The sequence below is a fragment of the Pleurodeles waltl genome, chromosome 5 (assembly GCF_031143425.1).
Source record: "Pleurodeles waltl isolate 20211129_DDA chromosome 5, aPleWal1.hap1.20221129, whole genome shotgun sequence".
NCBI classification, from domain to species: domain Eukaryota; kingdom Metazoa; phylum Chordata; class Amphibia; order Caudata; family Salamandridae; genus Pleurodeles; species Pleurodeles waltl.
In genome coordinates, this window is record NC_090444.1 from 893,142,129 (window position 1) to 893,163,802 (window position 21,674).

A 21,674-nucleotide genomic window follows, 5' to 3' on the forward strand; every position below is an offset into this window, starting at 1 on the left:
GGGAGGGAGAAGCCCCTTCGGACTATCTGCAAAACCCACCTTTCTGAAGTGATGGATTTCCAGCGGAGCAGGTGATGGCGAATCCGGCCGCCAACTGACCCATGGTGGGGGAGAGTCAGACTCAGAAGTTTTAGAGGCTGCTCAGTGGGGGAACTGGCGGCAGCAGTCTGTCCTGCCTGCTTGCCACGTGATTCACGAGGTCGGTGGATCCCATGCCCTCAGCCACATAGAGCAACCGTGCCCCACAGCATGTGTGAATAACGGCCCAAAAGGCATGAGGTGTTCACAGACCGCAATGCAAGGATGGCAAAAGAAAACATCTTCCCAAGTGAGTCCAACCTTTTGGACTCCAGGGGAGCGGAAGGGAACGTGCCGTGGGAGGTAGAGGCTTGGACTGCCAAGCTCTCAGAAGTGGGATGTTGCATCAAGAAACTTGGGTCCCCCAGTGTAGGGCGATGGCGGCATCCTCCTGTTTACAGCAGCCCCTGTGATGGGTTTGGACCAGGTATCTAGTATGATGTCAGTGAGGGCCTCATTAAACAGAAGCAGGGGTTCTGGGTTCTCCCGGTTGTAGCACCTTTGCCAAGAGATTAGTCTCAACAGCCACTGAAGGCAGTTGAAGTTTCAGGACTTCTACCGCTCTTCTCACTACTATAGCATAAGATGCTCCCACCGGGGAGAAAGCATGCCAGTATTTAGACAAGTATCCAGTCTGCTGGCCTCACCCATGCCAATTTATAGCTTTGTGAGGCTGATATTCTAATCAGTCAACCGACCCCTCCAATTCATCCCTGAGGCCTAACCCATGGTAAAAGGGCTCAGAACCCAATCTAAGAGGCAAGGCTCCTGCAGGTGTCGGAGACTTACAATGCCCATCTGCCTATGTGTTAGAGCTGGGCATCACAATGGGGATGGCGCCGCACATGGGCACGGATTGTGCCGGGGAAGGTCAGGGTTGTATGACTGATGGTGGTCCAGATCCAGAACTAGATCCTTGGGTGCCCTTTGGGGCCGAAGCCATAGGCGCAGAACCCAAAGGGGCCCATTCCGACTCCATGGGGCACAGAGGTGGCCCAGCAGTGTTGGGCTGCCCAAAAATGAGGTGCATGGCCCTGTAAAACTCTGAGTTGGGTGGGGTCGCTCTTGCTCCCATAAACTCAGGGAGGCCTGGAGTCTGCCCAGGAGCAGGTTCGGAAGAATGAGGCCAAGGGTGATGAGGCAGGCTTGTCTCATCGGCCGACAGATGAGAAGAAGTCGAAGAACGCTTGACTTCTTGGACTTCTTATGCCTCAGCTTAGCTGATCATCTCAAGGACTTGGAACGGGATGATGGAGGACTCTGCGACGATCCCAAGACCTTCCTCTCAACTGAGATCTCGACTTGCAGAGTCGAGCGTCAGGCCGCCATCAGCTGTTACGACCGCTCCCTCCCTCAAAGCCTTCAGATGTATGGCCAGACACTCTGAGCACAACCTTAGGTCATGGTCGAGCTGCTGGCACCAAAGACACATGAGGTGCAGATCCGTCACAAACATCGTCTGATGACAGGAACCACAGGTGTTGAAGCCATTCTTTCTGGAGGACATTCACGACCCACCAGGAGTAGAACACTTGAAAAATTCTCTACAAATAATTGAAAAAGCCAGTCAAAAAGTGACTGAGGGGTGGATTAGTTCTTTTTGGAGTGCAAAGAAAATAACTGACATCAGCGCCCCAGGAAGGCGCATATATAGGAACTGCAACGTAATATCCCAAGCGGACGACAACAGACGCAGAGCAGATCAACGTCACTTAATAGCATGCAGGGGTACTTCTCATTTCACCCTTAATTCAAGGGCATGATTCGGAATAACAGAACACTATGAAACGTTTACTGCACCTGGTAAATGCTGACATCCGGTGGTCGGTCACCTACCTGCTTTTGCACATTTATGCTATTAAGACTTATAACAGTCGGAATAAGCTGTATTTATCAGACTGACATAGGCACGTTTTCCCGTTTAACCAGGTATTTTCACCTGGTTTTACCTGATGAAATCTGTCAGGGAAAAACAGCTGCGGTGCAATAATTATTGCACAATTCAGAATTCAAATCCATGTGCAAACTCCCATTTGTGCACGGCTAAGATTCACCTCTGAACATTGATTTGATGTTGAAGTCTTTGGTAGTTTGGACATACAAAATGATGATATTTTACACATGCGTAATGACATCGATGCTACAGAGATGATGATATGCATATCTTATATTGTTCTTTAAACATGTTGAACAAACCCCAACACCTTGCCTCCGCACTAAGGTGCACTGAAGATGGTGACCAGCACTGAAAACATGGCTGGAGTCAAAGGCTCCTTCATATCCCACCCCTCCAGAAAAGGAGTAAAATGCACTGTTTCAATGTAAAATTAATTCAAGCGACTTGCTGGAAATAGAATCAGATCAGGGATTAATGATAAATCACATTTAGATAAAGGATCAATACCTTGGCACAAGCATACGAAAATAGTACCAGACAGTAAAACGGTTTACATTTCAATACAAATAGTTGGTTGCTTCATACAGAGATTCTTTAGTACCAGACAATAAAATGATTTACATTCCAATACAGATTGTTGGCTGCATCACAGAGAGTTGCTTTGAATTCATATAAAATAGAGTTAATCAACATCCATACAAAGCACATTTTTCACCTGTGCGTGAAGAGTCATGGAGAAAGCCACATACATATACTACAAACTACTATAAAATGTACTGGTGAGCTCTATCCAGTATTGGTGCCATATCATGCACCATTGGACCACGTCTGCTGCAAAAAATCACGCACTGGACATCTTCAAAATGTACTCAATGTGTTACGTCAAAAAGGTGCATTTTCATCTTTACCTTAACTCAGGGTAGACGTTTTCCAGGTACCATTTGAAAGGCTTGCAACTGAGTTTCTTTTTCAGATCCAGACGGCTCTGTATACTGTATGAAAAAGACCATAATTATATTATAGACCAGGACATTTCCTTTCATGTTCAATTACTTTGAAAATGTTTTTCTGGGGTGCCCTTTTCCCTCCTCCTTACTTAGGTGTTTCTAAGTTGTACAAGTTTCACAAAATGTAAACAGCTAACAATTGGGGCAGATACCTATGGTTTGACTAAGGTCTTTAAGTTACAATCGTTAGCATTTGGCAGGTTGTGTTTTCATGAAAAAGATTCAATACTTCTGGAGAATTGAACACTAATACAGGCACATATATATATTACATTTCCACGTAAAATTCTTTACATATTTTACAGTACTTGGACACCCGAAATGGCATGGGCTGGTGTAAATAAAAAAATAATTAGTACAGATATTAGCTGGAAGGACATATGCGGCCTACATCAAGAAACACTTACTTGTAGGTTATCACATTAGTAATGAGTTTAATCTTCAATTAGGAACAATGAAAACTGATGCAGCATGCTTCATCTTATAATTTTGTATGCTCTATTTATTTGATTGCATCTTCATTGCTTGCTGAAATCCACAACTGTTAGAGCATTCAAAATTAATAACGCGCTTTAGCTTTGATTAGGATTAAAAACCAGTGTTCAATTGTGAATATCGTACAAGTTCTAGGTTGTATACCAAAGGAATATTGAAATGTTGAAGCCATATAAACAACTGTGTTCTTAAAACAAAAAGTCCCAGCAGAACTGTCTGAGGGGGCCAAAGAATTTGCATTAGCTGAAACTCATCAACATTTTGACTTGAGTCGCATATTAAAAATGAAAATAGGGGGCGTGGCCACGTAGGCCAACATGGAGCCCGCATTTTAGGAAGGCTCCCGGTCCGCCTATATTCTGATGCAATCCTGCCTGACAGCACGGTTCCGGGTGGACTCCAGGGCCGCTGAGACATCAGTGGTGGTCGAGGAGAGGATCGGAGCAGAGCATCTCGGGCAGGGAGACCACTGAACCGGTGCAGTGCCCCTGTCTGAGTTGCCTGCCTGACCTCAAGTCAAGAAAGTCTGAGCCCGCGGCGATCCCTAGAGCTGGGGGCCCGCTGTGTGCGTGGTGGATGGCCCGTCCCCTGGTGCCTCAGGCTGGGTTGCCCCGGCCTTCATCCGGTGACCTTGGGGCCTGCAGAGCCGAGGCGGAGACAGACGCAGTGGTGGCAGATCGAAGGTGAGGAGGAGGGGGAAGCCAAACGGGCATGCGGCTCAGCTGGGGCTTTGCTGCTGCTACATCGGAGCGCATCCGGAGGTAGGGGTTGTCTGCTGGCCCCTGGCCCCCTCCCCCTCCTCGTGAGCTCTGTAAGGGCTGGTGGATCTCTGTCGTCGCTGGGGCCAGCTGAGGGGGCTATCTAGGCCACCCACAGAACGGGCGGCCTCCCAAACGGGGCCTGCCGTGCAGAGAGGCACATCGCTGGAGGAGGCGATTGGAGGGCCGACCTAAAACGGGATGCAGGAGGTCCCTGGCATCGGGTGGGGGTTTTGATGCAGTCCTAGGGGGACAGATTGGGGCCCGAGTAGATGGGTTGCCTGAAAGTTGTGTCCCCCCCACTCTCATCTCGTGCCTGAAAAGCCTGTGGTCAGACGGGGACTGTCTGGGCCCTCCGTCCCCCGGGACATGCTACGGGGTGCGAACTTGCATCTGGCCTGGAGGGGACAATGCGTGCTAGAGGCCCGGGCCTGGAGGATACTGGGTGTGCATCCTGGTTGCCAGGGGCCCCCCGCCGGGTGACAGTGTTGGGCCGGGCTGCCGGGCGTGCACGTGAGTTAAGGAACAGATGCCTAATGGTGAGTGTCCTGGGCTGGCCCCGGACTGGTACTGGCTGCTACTGGTGTTTAGCTGACGTTGATTGGGCTTGCTGATGTCCGCCCCTGTGGCCTCAGGAAATGGAGCCACTTTGCCATGGACAGGACCAGGCCCTCACCACCCACACAGGCCCAGATGAAGATGGACCAATACACGATTATTGCTCCTGCTGCAGATGACACCGCAGGAGTTCCTGGTTCTCCCCTGGGGCCCCCCATCGCCGCAGCCGGACTTCTCTGCCATCCTTAAGGCAATCCAGGACTCAAGGGCGGCTGTGGAACATAAAGCTGATGAACTCCGAATAGACTTCTCACTGATCCGTCAGGACTTGCGTGGAGTGATGGGGAGGGTCACTGAGGTGGAGAAACGCATTTCTACAACGGGAGACGAACAGGCCACCCTCAAAAATCAGGTCTCAAAACATATGTCCTCAGTGGCCGTATTGCATGAGCGGGCGAAAGATGCAGGGAACCTGGCATGGCGTAACAATCTGCACTTGGTTGACCTGCTTGAGAATCTGGATGGCCTTGATCTAGTCGCAGCCCTCGAGAACTGGTTTCGTGTCTGGGTGCCTGCAGAGAAACTCTCCCTGACATTCATTATAGAAAGGGCACATCGCTCCGTGGCACCTCGGCCACCTGTGGGCGCTCCACCTCACGCGGTGATCCTGAACTTTAGGGACCGTGATGCAATCCTACACGAGGCCAGGGTCAAGCCGGATTTCTGCTACAAGAACTCTAGGATCCTCACCTTTCAAGACTACTCTAGTGCAGTTCCGCAAAAGCGCAGAAACTTTGAGGCCGTTAAGTAGAAACTGTCGGCACTGAATCTCAGCTATATGCTGTTCTTCGCAGCCTGTAGGAAACTCAATTTTCAATCGAACACATACTTTTTTGAGACTCCGGAGCAGGCATGGGAAAGGGCGGCAGGAAGGCGCACCTTGCGGACCCTGGAGCGGAAGAAGGGGCTGGAGATCCTTTTGGGGGGGTGTGGGGGTGTGTGGTGGAGGGGCTGCCTGCCAGCCCTATCACCGAAGAAGCGCTTCCGCTCACGGACGTCTCGAGTTGATCATGGGGAGCGGAGCAGACGCCCAGAGGCCTCGCTTGCGCAAGAGGTGCGAGCGAAGGCGGGCCTAGATGCTGCCTTGGTGGCCACCCCCACCCTCTCTGGCTCTATGGAGGAGATGCCTATTTCCTCAGACTGATCACCGATACTGTATGCTGGGCCAACAGAGGATGGTCTGGTGACTGGGGCCTGTCCGGACTATATGGTGGCCACCAGAGCAGCTGGGCCTGGGACGGCTTTTATGGCCCGGGTGACTAGAGCTGTGTTTGCTGCTCAGCCCGCTGCGGTCAGGAGACACATCTGTATCCAAGGCATGATTAGGCCGTGAGGGCCCCCAAACTGAGTTGTTTTAGCTTGCTGGTTATTGCAAGATGCATTGGGTAGGAGCGACAGATGATTCAGCTGTAGATGTATGGGGTGGGGTGTGTTGGGGGGACTCATAGGGAATTGCGTTATGGTGCTATTTTTGCTTTAACTGCTTGTTTTCCAGGTTAACTGCGTTCACAGTGAGCGCCTTATGTGACATGGTGATCCTGTCTTCCTGTGGTAGCCCACACGCTCAGCGGCTAAGGTCTCACGATTGAGCTCAGCTGAGCCCAACACTCATGTACAACCTAACGCCGTGCTTAAGATACTCTCTTGGAATGTCAACGGTCTGCTATACCACATTAAGAGATCAGCCGTTTTGTTCTCCTACAGGATACCCATCTGGCGGGTACCCAATGTGCTTTTCTGGGTCATTTTGTCTACGATTGGGTGTATCATGGTGGATTCTCCAGAGGCTCAAAGAGGGGTATCCCTTAAAATTCATAGATCTGTGCCCATGTTGGTGGCCAGGATGCACGCTGACCCTCAGGGGAGATACACTAGCACAGACGGCCGCATGGCTGGTAAGCAGATCAACCTGGTTTCTTGTAAGGTTTCTCCACAGATGCTACGTCCCACTCTAGCAAAGCTGCAGACCTTACTGTTGTCCCTCCCATGGGGTACTACAGTTATAGGGGGCGACTTTAATGTGGTCCCAGAACCTATCCGGGACACCTCCATTGACCCTCGCCGGTGGTCCAGACCGACATGCTTGTTGGCATGGGTTGACTCCCTGGTCCTCTACGACACGTGGTGTTCTTAGCATCCACCAGTCCGCGGCTCATCACACAGAAGTGCGGACAGACCTGCTATGGCTCCCGGCGGTGGACCTCCTGGCTTTGACTTCAGTCCAGATTCTTGCCCGCGGTATCTCTGACCACGCTCCCATCCTCATGAGCTGGGGCGCCCTCTTACAAAATCAGCACTTGATGTGGCGCTTTAGCGCATGGTACTTGAAAGACCCTGAGTGTGTGGACTTCACAGACCAAGCATTAAGAAATTATTTTAAGGAGAACTCTGGGTCAGTGTCATCGGCAATGGTCCTCTGGGCAGCTGGCAAACCCTCCCTTAGGAGAATCAATAAAGGATATGTCAGGAGATGAGAAGCCCGGCAGTCTCAATGTACAACTGGGTTGCAGAGAAGAATAGCGAACCTGGAGCGTCAGGTTCTGTGGTCTGACACTGGAGAGCTGGGGAGACAGCTGGCGCTCTTACGCTCAGAGTTTCGGCAGGTGTCCCTTGAGTAGGCTAGGCAATGCTGGCAGGCCTTTCCACAGAAAGTGTATGAGCTAGGTGATAAGACCGGGAAGCTGCTGTATTGGTTGGCAACTCGCCACGTGTCAGCCGGGTGATACCGCTCATCAGGTCCCGGGCGGGTTCTGTGCAGGAGGAGCTGCAGGTGATTACCCACACCTTTGCCTCCTATTACAAAGTTCTTTAGATACAAGTCCCCCAACCTCCAGAGGAACAAGAGAACCCCATCCTCCTTGGGGATATTCCACTTCCCTCCATTCCATCCTCTTTGGCTAAAGAACTAGATCTACCCATGACAGAGGAGGAGGTGGATGACTCCACCTCAGACCTTCAGTTGGGGAAAACCTCTGGCCCCATTGGGTATCCCATTGATTATTACAAGAAGTTCCGCTCACACCTGGTGCCCCATATGTTGATCGCTTACAAAGTAGTGCTCCAATGTGGTTTATTTGCCTCTGGCCTTGATTGTGCCACAATTGTGGTCATACCCAAGGGAGACCTGCCCAGGACCAATGTTCTTTTTATCGCTCCATTTCACTGATCAATGCAGATTTAAAAATATATGCGAAGATTCTGGCACCCGATTGACCTGCACGTTGCCCTATTTGATCCACCCTGATCAATGTGGGTTTATGCCGGGCAGGAGCACGAATCACTGCATCCTACGGGTCCAGGTGGCACTCTCGCAGAAGGAGAGACTGGAGGGCGGGTTGGCACTCCTGCTGGTGGACTTCCACAAGGCTTTTGACAACCAGGTCTGGAACTTCCTAGAGGCTATCCTGGTGTGAATGGGCTTTGGCCCGACATTTCGGAAAATGGTCTGTCTTCTTTACCACAACCCAAAAGCTCAGATGAAGGTTGATGGCATTATGCCCCCCCCCACCCCCCGATTCGACGTGGGATGTCCCCTCTCCCCTCTGCTGTTAACCATGGCCAACGAACCGTTGGCCTTCCTTTTACAGTGTGAACCACTAATCAGTGGCTGGAGATGGGGGATTCGGCCAGGTGATTGTGTGTCTTTATAAGCTGACAACATCCTGGTCTTCCTGGGGGAGCCCCAGAGCTCCGGACCCCTGTGTCTTGAGCTCCTGACCCTATACAGCGAGGCCTCAGGTCTGCGGATGAATGCCAAGAAGTCGCTACTAGTGGAGGTGCGACGAGATGCGGGGGCAGTATCTGGTGTCCGGATATCCTGGTAAGGTGAATTGCATTTAAATATTTGAAAATACACCTTTCCCCACGCTTCCGGATCTGGTCTGGCAGTTTAACCTTCAGCCCCTATCCTGGGCCCTGGTTAGGGACCTAGCCCGCTGGCGCCACCTGCTGCTGAACCCATTGGTCTGCAATGCCCTCTTCAAAATTATCTGTCTCTCTTGCTATCTGTATGTTTTGATGAACTTCACTTATTCAGTGCCTCGTACCTGGTTCCGGTCCCTCACCTCTAAACTCACCTCCTTTATATGGGCTGGAGGGCGACACAGAGTGGCTTTTTGCTCCGCAAGGAAATCTCCCTATGAAGGTGGACTGGGGATACAAGACATCTATATATATTATCTGGCTGCCCAATAAGTACCGGTCAACAAATGGTTTACTGGTGGGTGGGATGACCCGGCTTATCGCCTGGAACTCTACCACCTGGGATTCAATGGCCTATTAGGTCTACTGTACGGCGGTCCAATTCCACAGGCCACCCCTGACTGCATGCAGGTGGCTGTGCGGTGCTGGAGGGCGGCCCTATGACTGATGGGTTGGCATCGGCACCTTACTAAACTGACACCCTTATGGCAGGGCACGTGGTTGCGACAGGTGTCTCGGCTGGGGGCCTTTATGCAGAGGGACAATATTGGGATTACCTACCTGGTACGACTGGATGTCTTTCCAGCAGCTGAAGGACCAATACGCCCTGGCCAGTGCCCAGTTCTTCCTCGTCCTCCAGCTGCGTCACGCCATCCAAGCCCACCTGACGTCTGATTTGTCCCTTCCGGATCATAGTCTTTTTGAGGCTAAACTCCTTATGGGCCACCTGGGGAAGGGAGCCATTACTTAGATTTATCACTTGTTGCTTACTAATGCCCCTGATGGCCTTGCAAGGCTGCGAGACAGGAGAATGGCTTGGGTGGGAGAGCTGGATGAAGACGACTGGAGGGAAGCATACCTTTCACCTAGAGAACTGGCCATATCCTCACACCTACGGATGGTACAGATCAATTACTTCCATATGACATATTTGTACTGATTGCGCCTAGAACCCATATGTTCGGCGACGCCTCCTGGCTGTCTGACATGTGGTCATCTGGAGGCGCACCTTCTGCATGCAGCCTGGGAATATCTGGAGGTGAGCCCCTTCTGGAAGGGAGTGGAGCGGGAGATTTCCGGGGCTCTGGGGCATTCGGCTGAGTTGACTGTTAAGGTGGCGCTGCTGGGAGCTGACTGTTAAGGTGGCGCTGCTGGGGTTTCTGGAGGAGTTGGTAGGACCAAGGGCAGACCGAACATTACATTGGAATTGCATGCCTAGTGGCTAAAAGAGAAAGTGCACAATTGTGGAGAAGCCCTGTGGCGCCATCGATGTCTATATGGCGAGCTGGGGTTGACTGGTGCTCTCAACTAGAAAAGCCTAAATATGAAGCACGAGGTTGCTCTCGGAAATATGAGAAAATCCGAGGAAAATGGCGGGCTTATCATGGGTTGCCCTCCTGAGAGAAATTAGTCTGTTATTGTAGGAGAAGAGGGGGTTCTCGTCAAATGTATGTGTCTGTTTTTACTGATTGATCTGATATGTGCTCACAGTCTTGTTCTATTATTAAAAGAAATAAAATTGGCTATAAAAACAAATAGCAGAATTCATATAGTACATCTAAGGGATGAGAATTTGTTTTTTTATGCATAAATCTTGCCTCCACTTACCAACTGGTATGAATTTGAAATGTTTCTGCTCTTTGCTAATGAAAAAGGTCAATGAGAACTGTGAAATATATTACATTTGTGATGATGATATGGACATTTAAGTTTTGTACAATAAGAGTGATTAAAAGCTAAATGGACTGCTGATATGTACATGCATCGTACATGCATCTTAGATATTCCACGAGTTAAGACACTGAGGTAAGTCATTAAGAAATTACAGAACAAACATTACTTAGATATTACTAATGTATGAGCAGTGATGTTTTAGGCTAGCCCACAATGGAATGCAGTGAATATTCATCTCCAGGTGAGAACACATACAGGTTAGAGTAATTTCTGCACTTTTTCTGATTTAGTTACAGTGAGCCTCCCTAACCCAATGGAACAGCACCATTCATAAGCAACACTGTATAGTATCATCAGTGGGGTCACATCTGCAGCAGTTCGTGGTTCATGCTATCCTATCTGAGCCACATTTAGTGGAGGAGGGAAAGGGATATGAACTGCACATTGCCCAAAATTCACCTATTTCTGCAGTTTAACTGCAGAATTAATTTGGGCATTTTTATCCATTTTGCTCCTTTGGTGGATTGAAAAAAGGGCAAATGTCACACATTTTGCAAAATTTTTACGCCCAACCTAACCTGCTGTACTCACCTACTATAGAGATGTGAGGCATCGGCTTACAACTGTATAAGAGGAGAGACTATCCAGGTCAAAACAAATCTTCCCCGGTTAAAAACAACTTTACTTACAGCAATTTTGAACAGGTTGCAGAAAAATCAAGATAGATCGGTAAACAAAAAAAAGTTAGTTTTTTTTTTACATATGTTTGCTTTTCCTTCAAAAGTGCTCTTGAATAGCCATTGTCACAGGTGTGAATTAGTCCCTGTACAGACCACAGGCACACTTTCTTACATTTGAAAAAGGTTAATCAGCTCAACTAGTAATAATTGCCCTGTCAAAAGGCTGTGGAGTGATCTGGAAAGCCAAGAAATTGGTCAAGAAACATGATCTTCCTTTCCCTAATGGCAGTGCCGGATTACCAAATAGGCAATGCAGGCACCGGCCTATGAGCACCACTCCTTTTAGGGGTCCAGTGACAATGGATCAAAATAACATTGATTTGATCTTGAGAGAATATTACAATCAAGCTTTCTTAAATTCTTTCCAAACGCTAGAAAAAAATGATTTAACTCAAAGAAACGCAAGCTTTACATTAAAGACTCTATAGAGAAAATACTGCATTAATGTAATGAACCCATTAACAACCTAAAGTACATAAACCACAGACACCAGATAACTGACATCAGGTAACAGTTTGTCTCTTAAAAGCTCATTTTCTGTCAGCTCGTAAAACAATTTGGTACAAACTACGTACATGTAACGTTTAGTTTTGTGTAAAAAAATTGGTTTATTAAAATTGTTGGTTGGTAAAATTAAAAACGTATTAGGAGACAATTTGGGAGAGGGCCCCCGAAATTAACTGCAGAGATGCCTTCACAGGGTTTAATCCGGCACTGCCTAATAGCCATATGGATTTGCTTTTAGCAGCGTCGGTGAACAGAGTGGTACGCAGGCGCTTTCTTGAGGGATAATGTAGATATTGATAATTGCCCATAAATTTGATGTATGCAGGTGTAATCCAATTGTGTTCCAAAATAATAAACTTAAATGTGGCAGCTAACTTTCAGTTAGATTTCATGTGTATATAGCTAACCCTAGACAGCTGTAGCCATGAGGGATGATAGGATACATTTTTGTTTTACCCCAAAACGATGTTTTAGACCCATCTTTCTGCATGGCACATGGGACAAAGACACAGTCAGTGAACACTTCGTACTCAAATAAGGTTTTGGGACATTCAGACTGATGCATGTCCGTTCTGTGGGATTGAAAGAATCAGTGAACAGGATGACAAATAAAACCAGTGCTGCTTGCATAACTTAGTTAGGATGTATGAAGTTTTTTTTTTTTTAACCTTAACCCCATAGGTGCGGGTCAGAGCCAGTGGCTGACACCAAGAAGGGGTTTTAAAAATCTTCCAGTGTTTTGCCTCTGTAAATGGGCCAGCCACAACCCCGTGTGTGGATTCCCTGAGGGCTGTGATCGGCCCCCAATGCGTGTGTGGTTTCCCTGGCGGCTGAGATCGGCCCTTAGGGAAACCACACCCACATATAAAAGAGATATATATATGGAAAATGTCACTTACCCAGTGTACATCTGTTCGTGGCATTAGTCGCTGCAGATTCACATGCTGTGCACATCCCGCCATCTGGTGTTGGGCTCGGAGTGTTACAAGTTGTTTTTCTTCGAACAAGTCTTTTCGAGTCACGAGATCGAGGGACTCCTCCCATTTCGACTTCATTGCGCATGGGCGTCGACTCCATCTTAGATTGTTTCCCCCCGCAGAGGGTGAGGTAGGAGTTGTATATGCTAGTAATAGTGCCCATGCAATGGAGTGAATACGTATGTACATAATGTAGTTTAAAGTAATATATATATTTACAAATATACAGATATTCAAGATCAACTTCTAAACGGCTACAGGCTCCCGGGGAGGCGGGTGGGCGCATGTGAATCTGCAGCGACTAATGCCACGAACAGATGTACACTGGGTAAGTGACATTTTCCGTTCGGTGGCATGTGTAGCTGCAGGTACACATGCTGTGCATAGACTAGTAAGCAGTTATCTCCCCAAAAGCGGTGGTTCAGCCTGTAGGAGTTGAAGTTGTCTGAAACAGTGTTCGTAGTACTGCTTGGCCTACTGTGGCTTGCTGTGTTGTTAGCACGTCTACACAGTAGTGTTTGGTAAATGTATGAGGCGTAGACCATGTAGCTGCCTTACATATTTCTGTCATTGGAATATTTCCTAGAAAGGCCATGGTAGCACCTTTCTTTCTAGTTGAGTGTGCCTTTGGTGTAATAGGCAGTTCTCTTTTAGCTTTAAGATAACAGGTTTGAATGCACTTAACTATCCATCTAGCAATGCCTTGCTTAGAAATTGGATTTCCTGTATGAGGTTTTTGGAAAGCAATAAATAATTGTTTTGTTTTGCGAATTAGTTTTGTTCTGTCAATGTAGTACATTAACGCTCTTTTGATGTCCAATGTATGTAGTGCTCTTTCAGCTACAGAGTCTGGCTGTGGGAAGAACACTGGTAATTCTACTGTTTGATTTAAGTGGAACGGTGATATGACTTTTGGTAAAAATTTAGGATTTGTTCGTAGAACTACCTTATGCTTGAGTATCTGAATAAATGGTTCTTGTATGGTAAATGCTTGAATCTCACTTACTCTTCTTAAAGATGTGATGGCAATTAAAAATGCAACTTTCCATGTTAAGTATTGCATTTCACAAGAGTGCATGGGCTCAAAAGGTGGACCCATGAGTCGTGTTAAGACAATGTTGAGGTTCCACGAAGGAACTGGTGGTGTTCTTGGTGGTATAATTCTCTTTAGACCTTCCATAAATGCTTTTATGACTGGTATTCTAAATAGAGAAGTTGAGTGCGTAATTTGCAGGTAAGCTGAAATTGCTGTAAGATGTATTTTAATGGAAGAAAAAAGTAGCTTTGATTTTTGCAAATGTAGTACGTATCCTACGATGTCTTTGGCAGATGCGTGTAAGGGTTGAATTTGATTATTGTGGCAGTAATAGACAAATCTTTTCCACTTATTTGCATAGCAATGTCTAGTGGTAGGTTTCCTAGCTTGTTTTGTGACCTCCATACATTCCTGTGCAAGGTCTAAATGTCTGAACTCTAGGACTTCAGGAACCAGATTGCTAGATTCAGCGATGCTGGATTTGGGTGTCTGATCTGTTGTTTGTGTTGCGTTAATAGATCTGGTATGTTTGGTAGTTTGACATGAGGCACTACTGAGAGGTCTAGTAGTGTTGTGTACCAAGGTTGCCTTGCCCATGTCGGTGCTATTAGTATGAGTTTGAGTTTGTTTTGACTCAGCTTGTTTACTAGATATGGAAGGAGTGGGAGAGGGGGAAAAGCGTAAGCAAATATCCCCGACCAACTCATCCATAACGCATTGCCCTGAGACTGATCTTGTGGGTACCTGGATGCGAAGTTTTGGCATTTTGCGTTTTCCTTTGTTGCAAATAGATCTATTTGTGGCGTTCCCCAACTCTGGAAGTAAGTATTCAGTATTTGGGGGTGAATCTCCCATTTGTGGATCTGTTGGTGATCCCGAGAAAGATTGTCCGCTAGCTGGTTCTGAATTCCTGGAATAAATTGTGCTATTAGGCGAATGTGGTTGTGAATCGCCCAATGCCATATTTTCTGTTCCAGGAGACACAACTGTGTTGAGTGTGTGCCTCCCTGTTTGTTTAGGTAATACATCGTTGTGATGTTATCTGTTTTGACAAGAATGTGTTTTTAGCTTATTATGGGTTGAAATGCTTTCAGCGCTAGAAATACTGCCAATAGGTCTAAGTGATTTATGTGAAACTGTTTTTGGTGAGTGTCCCATTGTCCTTGGATGCTGTATTGATTGAGGTGTGCTCCCCACCCTATCATGGAGGCATCTGTTGTTATTACGTATTGTGGCACTGGGTCTTGGAAAGGCCGCCCTTGGTTTAAATTTATACTGTTCCACCATTGAAGCGAGGTGTATGTTTGGCGTTCTACCAACACCAGATCTAGAATTTGACCCTGTGCCTGTGACCACTGTGATGCTAGGCACTGTTGTAAGGGCCGCATGTGCAACCTTGCGTTTGGGACAATGGCTATGCATGAGGACATCATACCTAGGAGTTTCATCACCTTTTTGACTTGTATTTTTTTATTTGGATACATGGCCTGTATTACATTGTGAAATGCTTGAACCCTTTGTGGACTTGGAGTGGCAATCCCTTTTGCTGTGTTGATTGTCGCCCCCTAAGTATTGCTGTGTTTGACACGGCAGAAGGTGTGACTTTGTGTAGTTGATTGAGAAACCTAGTTTGTGTAGGGTTTCTATGACATACTTTGTGTGTTGTGAACACCTTTCTAGAGTGCTGGTTTTGATTAACCAATCGTCTTGGTACGGGAACACATGTATTTGCTGCCTTCTGGTATGTGCAGCTACGACTGCTAGGCACTTTGTAAAAACTCTTGGCGCAGTTGTTATTCCGAATGGCAACACCTTGAATTGGTAATGTGTTCCTTGGAACACAAACCTTAAGTTCTTTTTGTGTGAAGGATGTATCGGTATATGGAAATATGCATCCTTTAGGTCTAGTGTTGTCATGTAGTCTTGTTATTTGAGTAGTGGGATTACGTCTTGTAATGTCACCATGTGAAAGTGATCTGATTTGATGTAGGTATTTAATGTTCGGAGATCTAATATAGGTCTCAGAGTCTTGTCTTTTTTAGGTATGAGAAAGTACAGAGAGTAAACTCCTGTTCCTTTCTGGTGTTCTGGTACTAATTCTATTGCTTCTTTTAGTAGTAATGCCTGAACTTCTAGTCCTAGAAGATCTATATGTTGTTTTGACATATTGTGTGTTTTCGGTGGCACGTTTGGAGGGAATTTGAGAAATTCTATGCAATAACCATGCTGGATAATTGCCAGTACCCAAGTGTCTGTTGTTATCTCCTCCCAATGTTTGTAAAATTGTCTTAGTCTCCCCCCCACAGGTGTTATGTGTTGGGGATGTGTGACTTGGAAGTCACTGTTTGTTTTGAGGGGTTTTGGGGCTTTGGAACTTCCCTCTATTTTTTGGGAATTGTGCCCCTCTATATTGCCCCCGAAAACTTCCCCGCTGGTATTGGCTTTGATAAGTGGGCCTTGCTTGTGAGGTTGTGGCCTCTGTAGGTTGACCTCGAAACCCTCCCCTAAATGGTGTTTTGCGAAATGTACCTCTGCTTTGTGGGGAGTAGAGTGCGCCCATGGCTTTTGCGGTATCAGTATATTTTTTTTGTTTTTCAATAGCAGTGTCGACTTCCGGACCAAACAACTGCTGTTCATTAAAGGGCATATTCAGGACGGCTTGTTGTATTTCCGGCTTGAATCCTGACGTACGCAACCATGCGTGTCTCCTTATTGTTATTGCAGAATTTACTGTCCTTGCAGCTGTATCTGCTGCGTCCATTGATGACCGTATCTGATTATTGGAGATACTTTGTCCTTCTTCTACCACTTGTTGTGCCCTTTTCTGGAACTCTTTGGGTAAGTGTTCTATGAAATGCTGCATTTCGTCCCAATGAGCTCTATCGTATCTTGCCAAAAGTGCTTGTGAATTGGCAATACGCCATTGGTTTGCTGCTTGTGCTGCAACTCTTTTACCCGCAGCATCGAATTTGCGACTCTCCTTGTCTGGAGGTGGTGCATCTCCCGAGGTATGAGAGTTTGCTCTCTTGCGAGCTGCCCCAACAACCACAGAATCTGGTGTTAATTGCTGCGTAATATAAACAGGGTCTGTTGGTGGTGGCTTATACTTTTTTTCCCCCCTTGGAGTTATGGCTCTGCTTTTAACAGGCTCCTGAAATATTTGTTTTGAATGTTTTAGCATTCCTGGGAGCATAGGTAAGCTTTGGTATTGGCTATGAGTGTAGGAGAGTGTATTAAATAAAAAGTCATCCTCAATTGGTTCTGAATGCAAGGTGACGTTATGAAACGCAGCTGCCCTTGAGACCACCTGCGTGTAGGATGTACTGTCTTCAGGTGGCGACGGCCTTGTAGGGTAACAGTCTGGGCTGTTATCTGATACAGGAGCATCATAAAGGTCCCATGCATCAGGATCATCTTGACTCATTGCAGTATGAGTCGGAGATTGCATCAGTGGTGGAGTGGCTACCGGTGATGTATGCATTGATGGTGGTGGAGATGGTGGTGGAGTTGTTTGTCTTGCCACCTTTGCCTGTGGCTGCTTGTCCTTTTCTTGAAAGGCAAGTCTTCTTTTCATCTTAATTGGGGGAAGAGTGCTTATCTTCCCTGTGTCTTTTTGAATGTGGAGCCTTCTTTGAGTGTAGTCTGGCTCAACAGATTGAAGTTCCTCTCCGAACTTATGTCCTTGTATCTGGAAGGACAATCCCTGTTCCTCTGTGTAGGAACCTGTTTTCGGTTCCGATGCTGGATGTTTCGGAATCAAAATCTTTTTGGTCGCCTTTTTGGGCTCCGAGGCAACCTTCTTTATTTTCGGCGTCGTGGTTTCTCGGTGCCGAACCATTTTGGTGCCACTGTCTTGGTGCCGAATCTGTTCTGGGCCGGTGTCTCGGGCCCGAGATTGCTGTGTGGCGGTATCTCGACCGGAGTCGGATGACTTCGCCACATGCATGCCCTTTTTCGGTGCCGATGATCGGTCACCTATCTTTCGGGTTAAGCCATGGCCTGTTGGCGGTGGCGTCCCCTGGGCTTTTGTTGTCTTCTCGTGAGTTTTATGTTTCGATGTCTTACTCACGGTTTTCGGCGTTTCTTCGGGATCAAGCTTGTCCGAGTCCGATTCATGGATGGAGAAGCTTTCTTCTTCCTCCTCGAAACGCCCTTGTCCTGTCGGCGCCTACGCCATCTGCAGTCTTCTTGCTCTTCGGTCTCTTAATGTCTTCCTCGACCGAAACGCTCGACAGGCTCCACTTAGATTCTAGAACTTTGCAGCACCGAAATATGAGGAAAGAGTGTTTCTTTAGCCCAATTTTGAGGTTTGCAAAGGATTCTGGGTGACAGAACTCAGTGAGAGCCCCACAAGTCACCCCATCCTGGATTCCCCTAGGTGTTTACTTCCCATAAATGTATAGGTTTGGTAGGTTTCCCTAGGTGCTGGCAAAGCTACAGCCCAAAATCCACAGATAGGAACTTTGCAAAAAATACATCATTTTTCAATGGAAAAATGAGATGTTTCCATGTTGCGTTTTGGGGTGCTTCCTGTCGCAGGTATTGGGACTATCCACACAAGTGAGGTACCATTTTTTATTGGGAGACTTGGGGGAACACAGAATTGTATTGCTATATGTCTTTCTCTATATTTTTGCCTTCCAAATGTAAGGCAGTGTGTAAGAAAGAAGTCATTTTGAGAAAAATGCCCTGTAATTCACATGTTAGTATGGGAACCCCTGCATTTAGAGATGTGCAAATAACCACTGTTTCTAAACTCTTTATCTTGTACCCATATCGGAAATTCAAGGGCTTCCTTGATGTCTATTTTTCACCCTTTATATTTTACCAAATGAATTGCTGTACACCCGGTACACAATGAAAACCCATTGCAAGGTGCAGTTCATTTATTGGCTCTGAGTAGCGGGGTTCTTGATGAACCTACAAGACCTATACATCCCCGCAGCCATGAGGGTCCAGCAAACATAACCGTTATATTGCTTTCAAAATCTATCACAGTTGGAAAAAGTTACAGAAGAAAACAGTCAGAAAAGGCTGGTTTTTTCAACTCAATGTCAATGTTCTTTTTATTTCAACTGTTACTTTCTGTAGGAAAATCTTGAAGGATCTACCTTCCTGAATTCAGACTTTTGTCTACTTTTCAGAAATGTTTAGCTGTCTGAGATAAGTGTCTGTTTCTGAAAGCTGGGAAGATGGTGATTTTATCACCTCAGACCCTTCGTAGATCCCATTTGCAGGGAAAAAAACTGATACTTTCTTCTGCAGCACTTTTTCCCTATTTTAGCTGTATTTTGGCTAATTTCTTGGTTTCCTCCAGAGGAACCCACAATCTCTGGGTACCTTTCGAATTCCCAGGATGTTGGGGGGAAAAAGTTTGAAAATATGGTGTGGATAGCTTGTGTGGACAAAAAGATATGGGGGGCCTAAGCACAAACTACCCCAAATAGCTAAAACAAAAAGGGCATCACAACTTCTTGCAATTTGTGTCTTTTTAACTTTGGCAAATCGAGTTGTGTGATAAATCATGTTGCACGCATTTTTCGTTTGGAGCTAAAATAAGTCAGTAGTCTAGCACGCAAAGAAACATGGCGGCCACCACAGAGTAGACGGTCGAGGGCAGGTGTCCCAGAAGATTGGTGTACTTTAGTTCTTTATAACTCCCCCAGAAAGTTTTGAAACCCTCTTTGGTCACGTAATAAGCAAATCCATGACTGAAACTACGACGTGGAACGTACAGGGGTAATCCACAACTCCTACAAGTTCGACCTACGGTTAGATATCAGGGCCTAGAGGTGTTCCCAGGCTTAGAGTAGATACCAAAAGTCAACATGGGTAGTGTTCAGAGTGAGATTAAAATGCTACTGCACAAATGGGAAAACCTGCTTCTGATTATTTACTTGGGAGTCAATCTTGTGAAGATGATAACTATGCCTAAATTGATGCTTCTTTTCAATTATATTCCATTACAATTTACAAAGGACTTGCTAGATAAGACCCAAGGAAGATCAGTATCCTTTATTTAGGCCTTGAAGGGTCCAACATTGGCTTGGACGAAACTGAGGAAGAAACTGAAGAAGGGTGGGTGGGCTACCTTTCCCAGATATACCGATGTACTGTTCATTATTACACTTCAAAAACAGAAGATTGCTATTAGCAGACAGTAATGGGGAGATTATACAGGAGTATGGTTGATAAATTAGGACGGGAGGGCTTTCTATATAGGTTTGGGAACCCCAGGTTTCCTGAAAAAGTGTGGTTCTAGGTTTCAAACTCTTTCCTAGTAGTGTGGTGTAAGTTAAGGAACCAGTTAGGTATCGACTTCAATTCAGAGTTTGCTCGCATTTGGAAATCTCCAGAGACCCCCAACTTTCTAGATGATAGACTCAGTCTGCCGATCCTGAGGGCTTGAATAAAACAGTGGGACCGGTTGAGAGACAGACCACACTTCATTTCATAAGCAGGCATAAAGGCTCGGATTAGCAGTGGGATATCTAGATTTAAGTTCCGTCACCTAAATCATGGTGGGAGAATCTTCAGTAGTAAGAGAAAAACTTGTGGGAATGTGAGTAACAAATGCAGGACTCCACCCCACTTTTTAAAGAAGCTGCAATATGCCATTGAGAACTGGTGAATACAGATGATTTGAACAGGACAATTATGGAACATGCCTGGCATGAATAATCATTGCCGGATCAAAGAAACTTAGGGCAAGTATTCTTGAATCTTCTTTGTACAAGTGTAAAATCTGCCACAGCAGAGAAAAAAAAAAACACTTCTACACTCTGCACAGGATCTACTGGACGCCAGACAAGAAGCTGAAAATAGCCCTAGGGAGCTTTTCAAGGTGTCAGAGGTGTGGGAGGTCAATGCTAATGATATCCATTTGTTCGTTAGCTGAACTGTGCTTCAGAACTATTGGAAGGCAGTACGTGATGTAATATCGCAAATCTTGGTGTGGAGAGTTGAGGTAAGCGCTTACTTGGTTCTTTATGGCAATGAGAGTTAATTAGATAAGCTTACACAGGTCAACTTAAGACAATTCGTTTTTTTTTTTTTTTCACTTAATGCTATTAAGTGGCTATCATGTACTCCTCCCATGGCCAATGAATGGCTGACCTCGTTGGATAAAAATCTGGAAGTTGGATAGAGATTCTCGCCCAAATGAGAAATTGAAGGTGCTGTGGACTGAATCTTTGAAGTGGAGGGAACTAACTGTCTAATGATTAACGTTGATAGCCTGGTAAAGCTATGGCGAGGAAATGACCTGCTAGTTTGCATCCGCAGAAGTGCATTCAGATAATAAAGGTGCCGCGTAATGGTAATGGCATCTGATAGCGAATGAGGACAAAGAAAAATAAATAAATGAGTAAAATGATTTTTTATTTGGAGAAGTTAACACCGCAGAGTAAAAGAAAACAGGCATCCTTCACAAGGAAAAAAAGTCTTTGTATATCCCCAATTTTAATTATATCAACCTAGTGGGAGAGGCGGAACAGAAGAACGGAAGTTCAAACATTCGTCCAAAGAACAAGAACGGTGAGATAAGCACGCTGAAAGTGAAGGGGAAACCTTAAAGAAGACCTTGAATTCTGCCAAGTAGGTGACACGCAAATAAAAAGTAAAAAGACCGTAGTAGTTCAACAATGGTCTTCATACAGTAATTTTATGCATGAAAAAGAAGGTGTAACTACGTTAAATGGGACCTAGCAAAACAGTACAAACTGAAGTTTAAAAGTTCTCTTAAGTTTTCATGTAAGTGAAATCTCAGCTAAAAAGAACAGTGACACATTTAAAAAATACTATTTTACATTCAGAACTGTGCTGCTGTGAAGGATAGGGTAACAACAGTCCGACTACACAACAATTAAGAGCTGCTAGACTGGTGGACTACCGTTATGAGAGTATAGTAAGAATTAGTGGCAAACAAACTAACCCTATTCCACTATTATAACAGGATTTACAGATA

General features: G+C 46.1%; 1 protein-coding gene across 1 annotated transcript in view; it reads right to left on the reverse strand.

Annotated features, from left to right (window-relative positions):
- The window catches only part of GALNT2 (polypeptide N-acetylgalactosaminyltransferase 2), a 630,213-nt gene that overhangs the window by 110,364 nt on the left and 498,175 nt on the right, over positions 1 to 21,674 (reverse strand). The window contains exon 13 of the mRNA XM_069235012.1: positions 2,884 to 2,967. Coding sequence (XP_069091113.1) covers positions 2,884 to 2,967 — 84 coding nt within the window. The remainder of the gene's footprint in view (positions 1 to 2,883; positions 2,968 to 21,674) is intronic.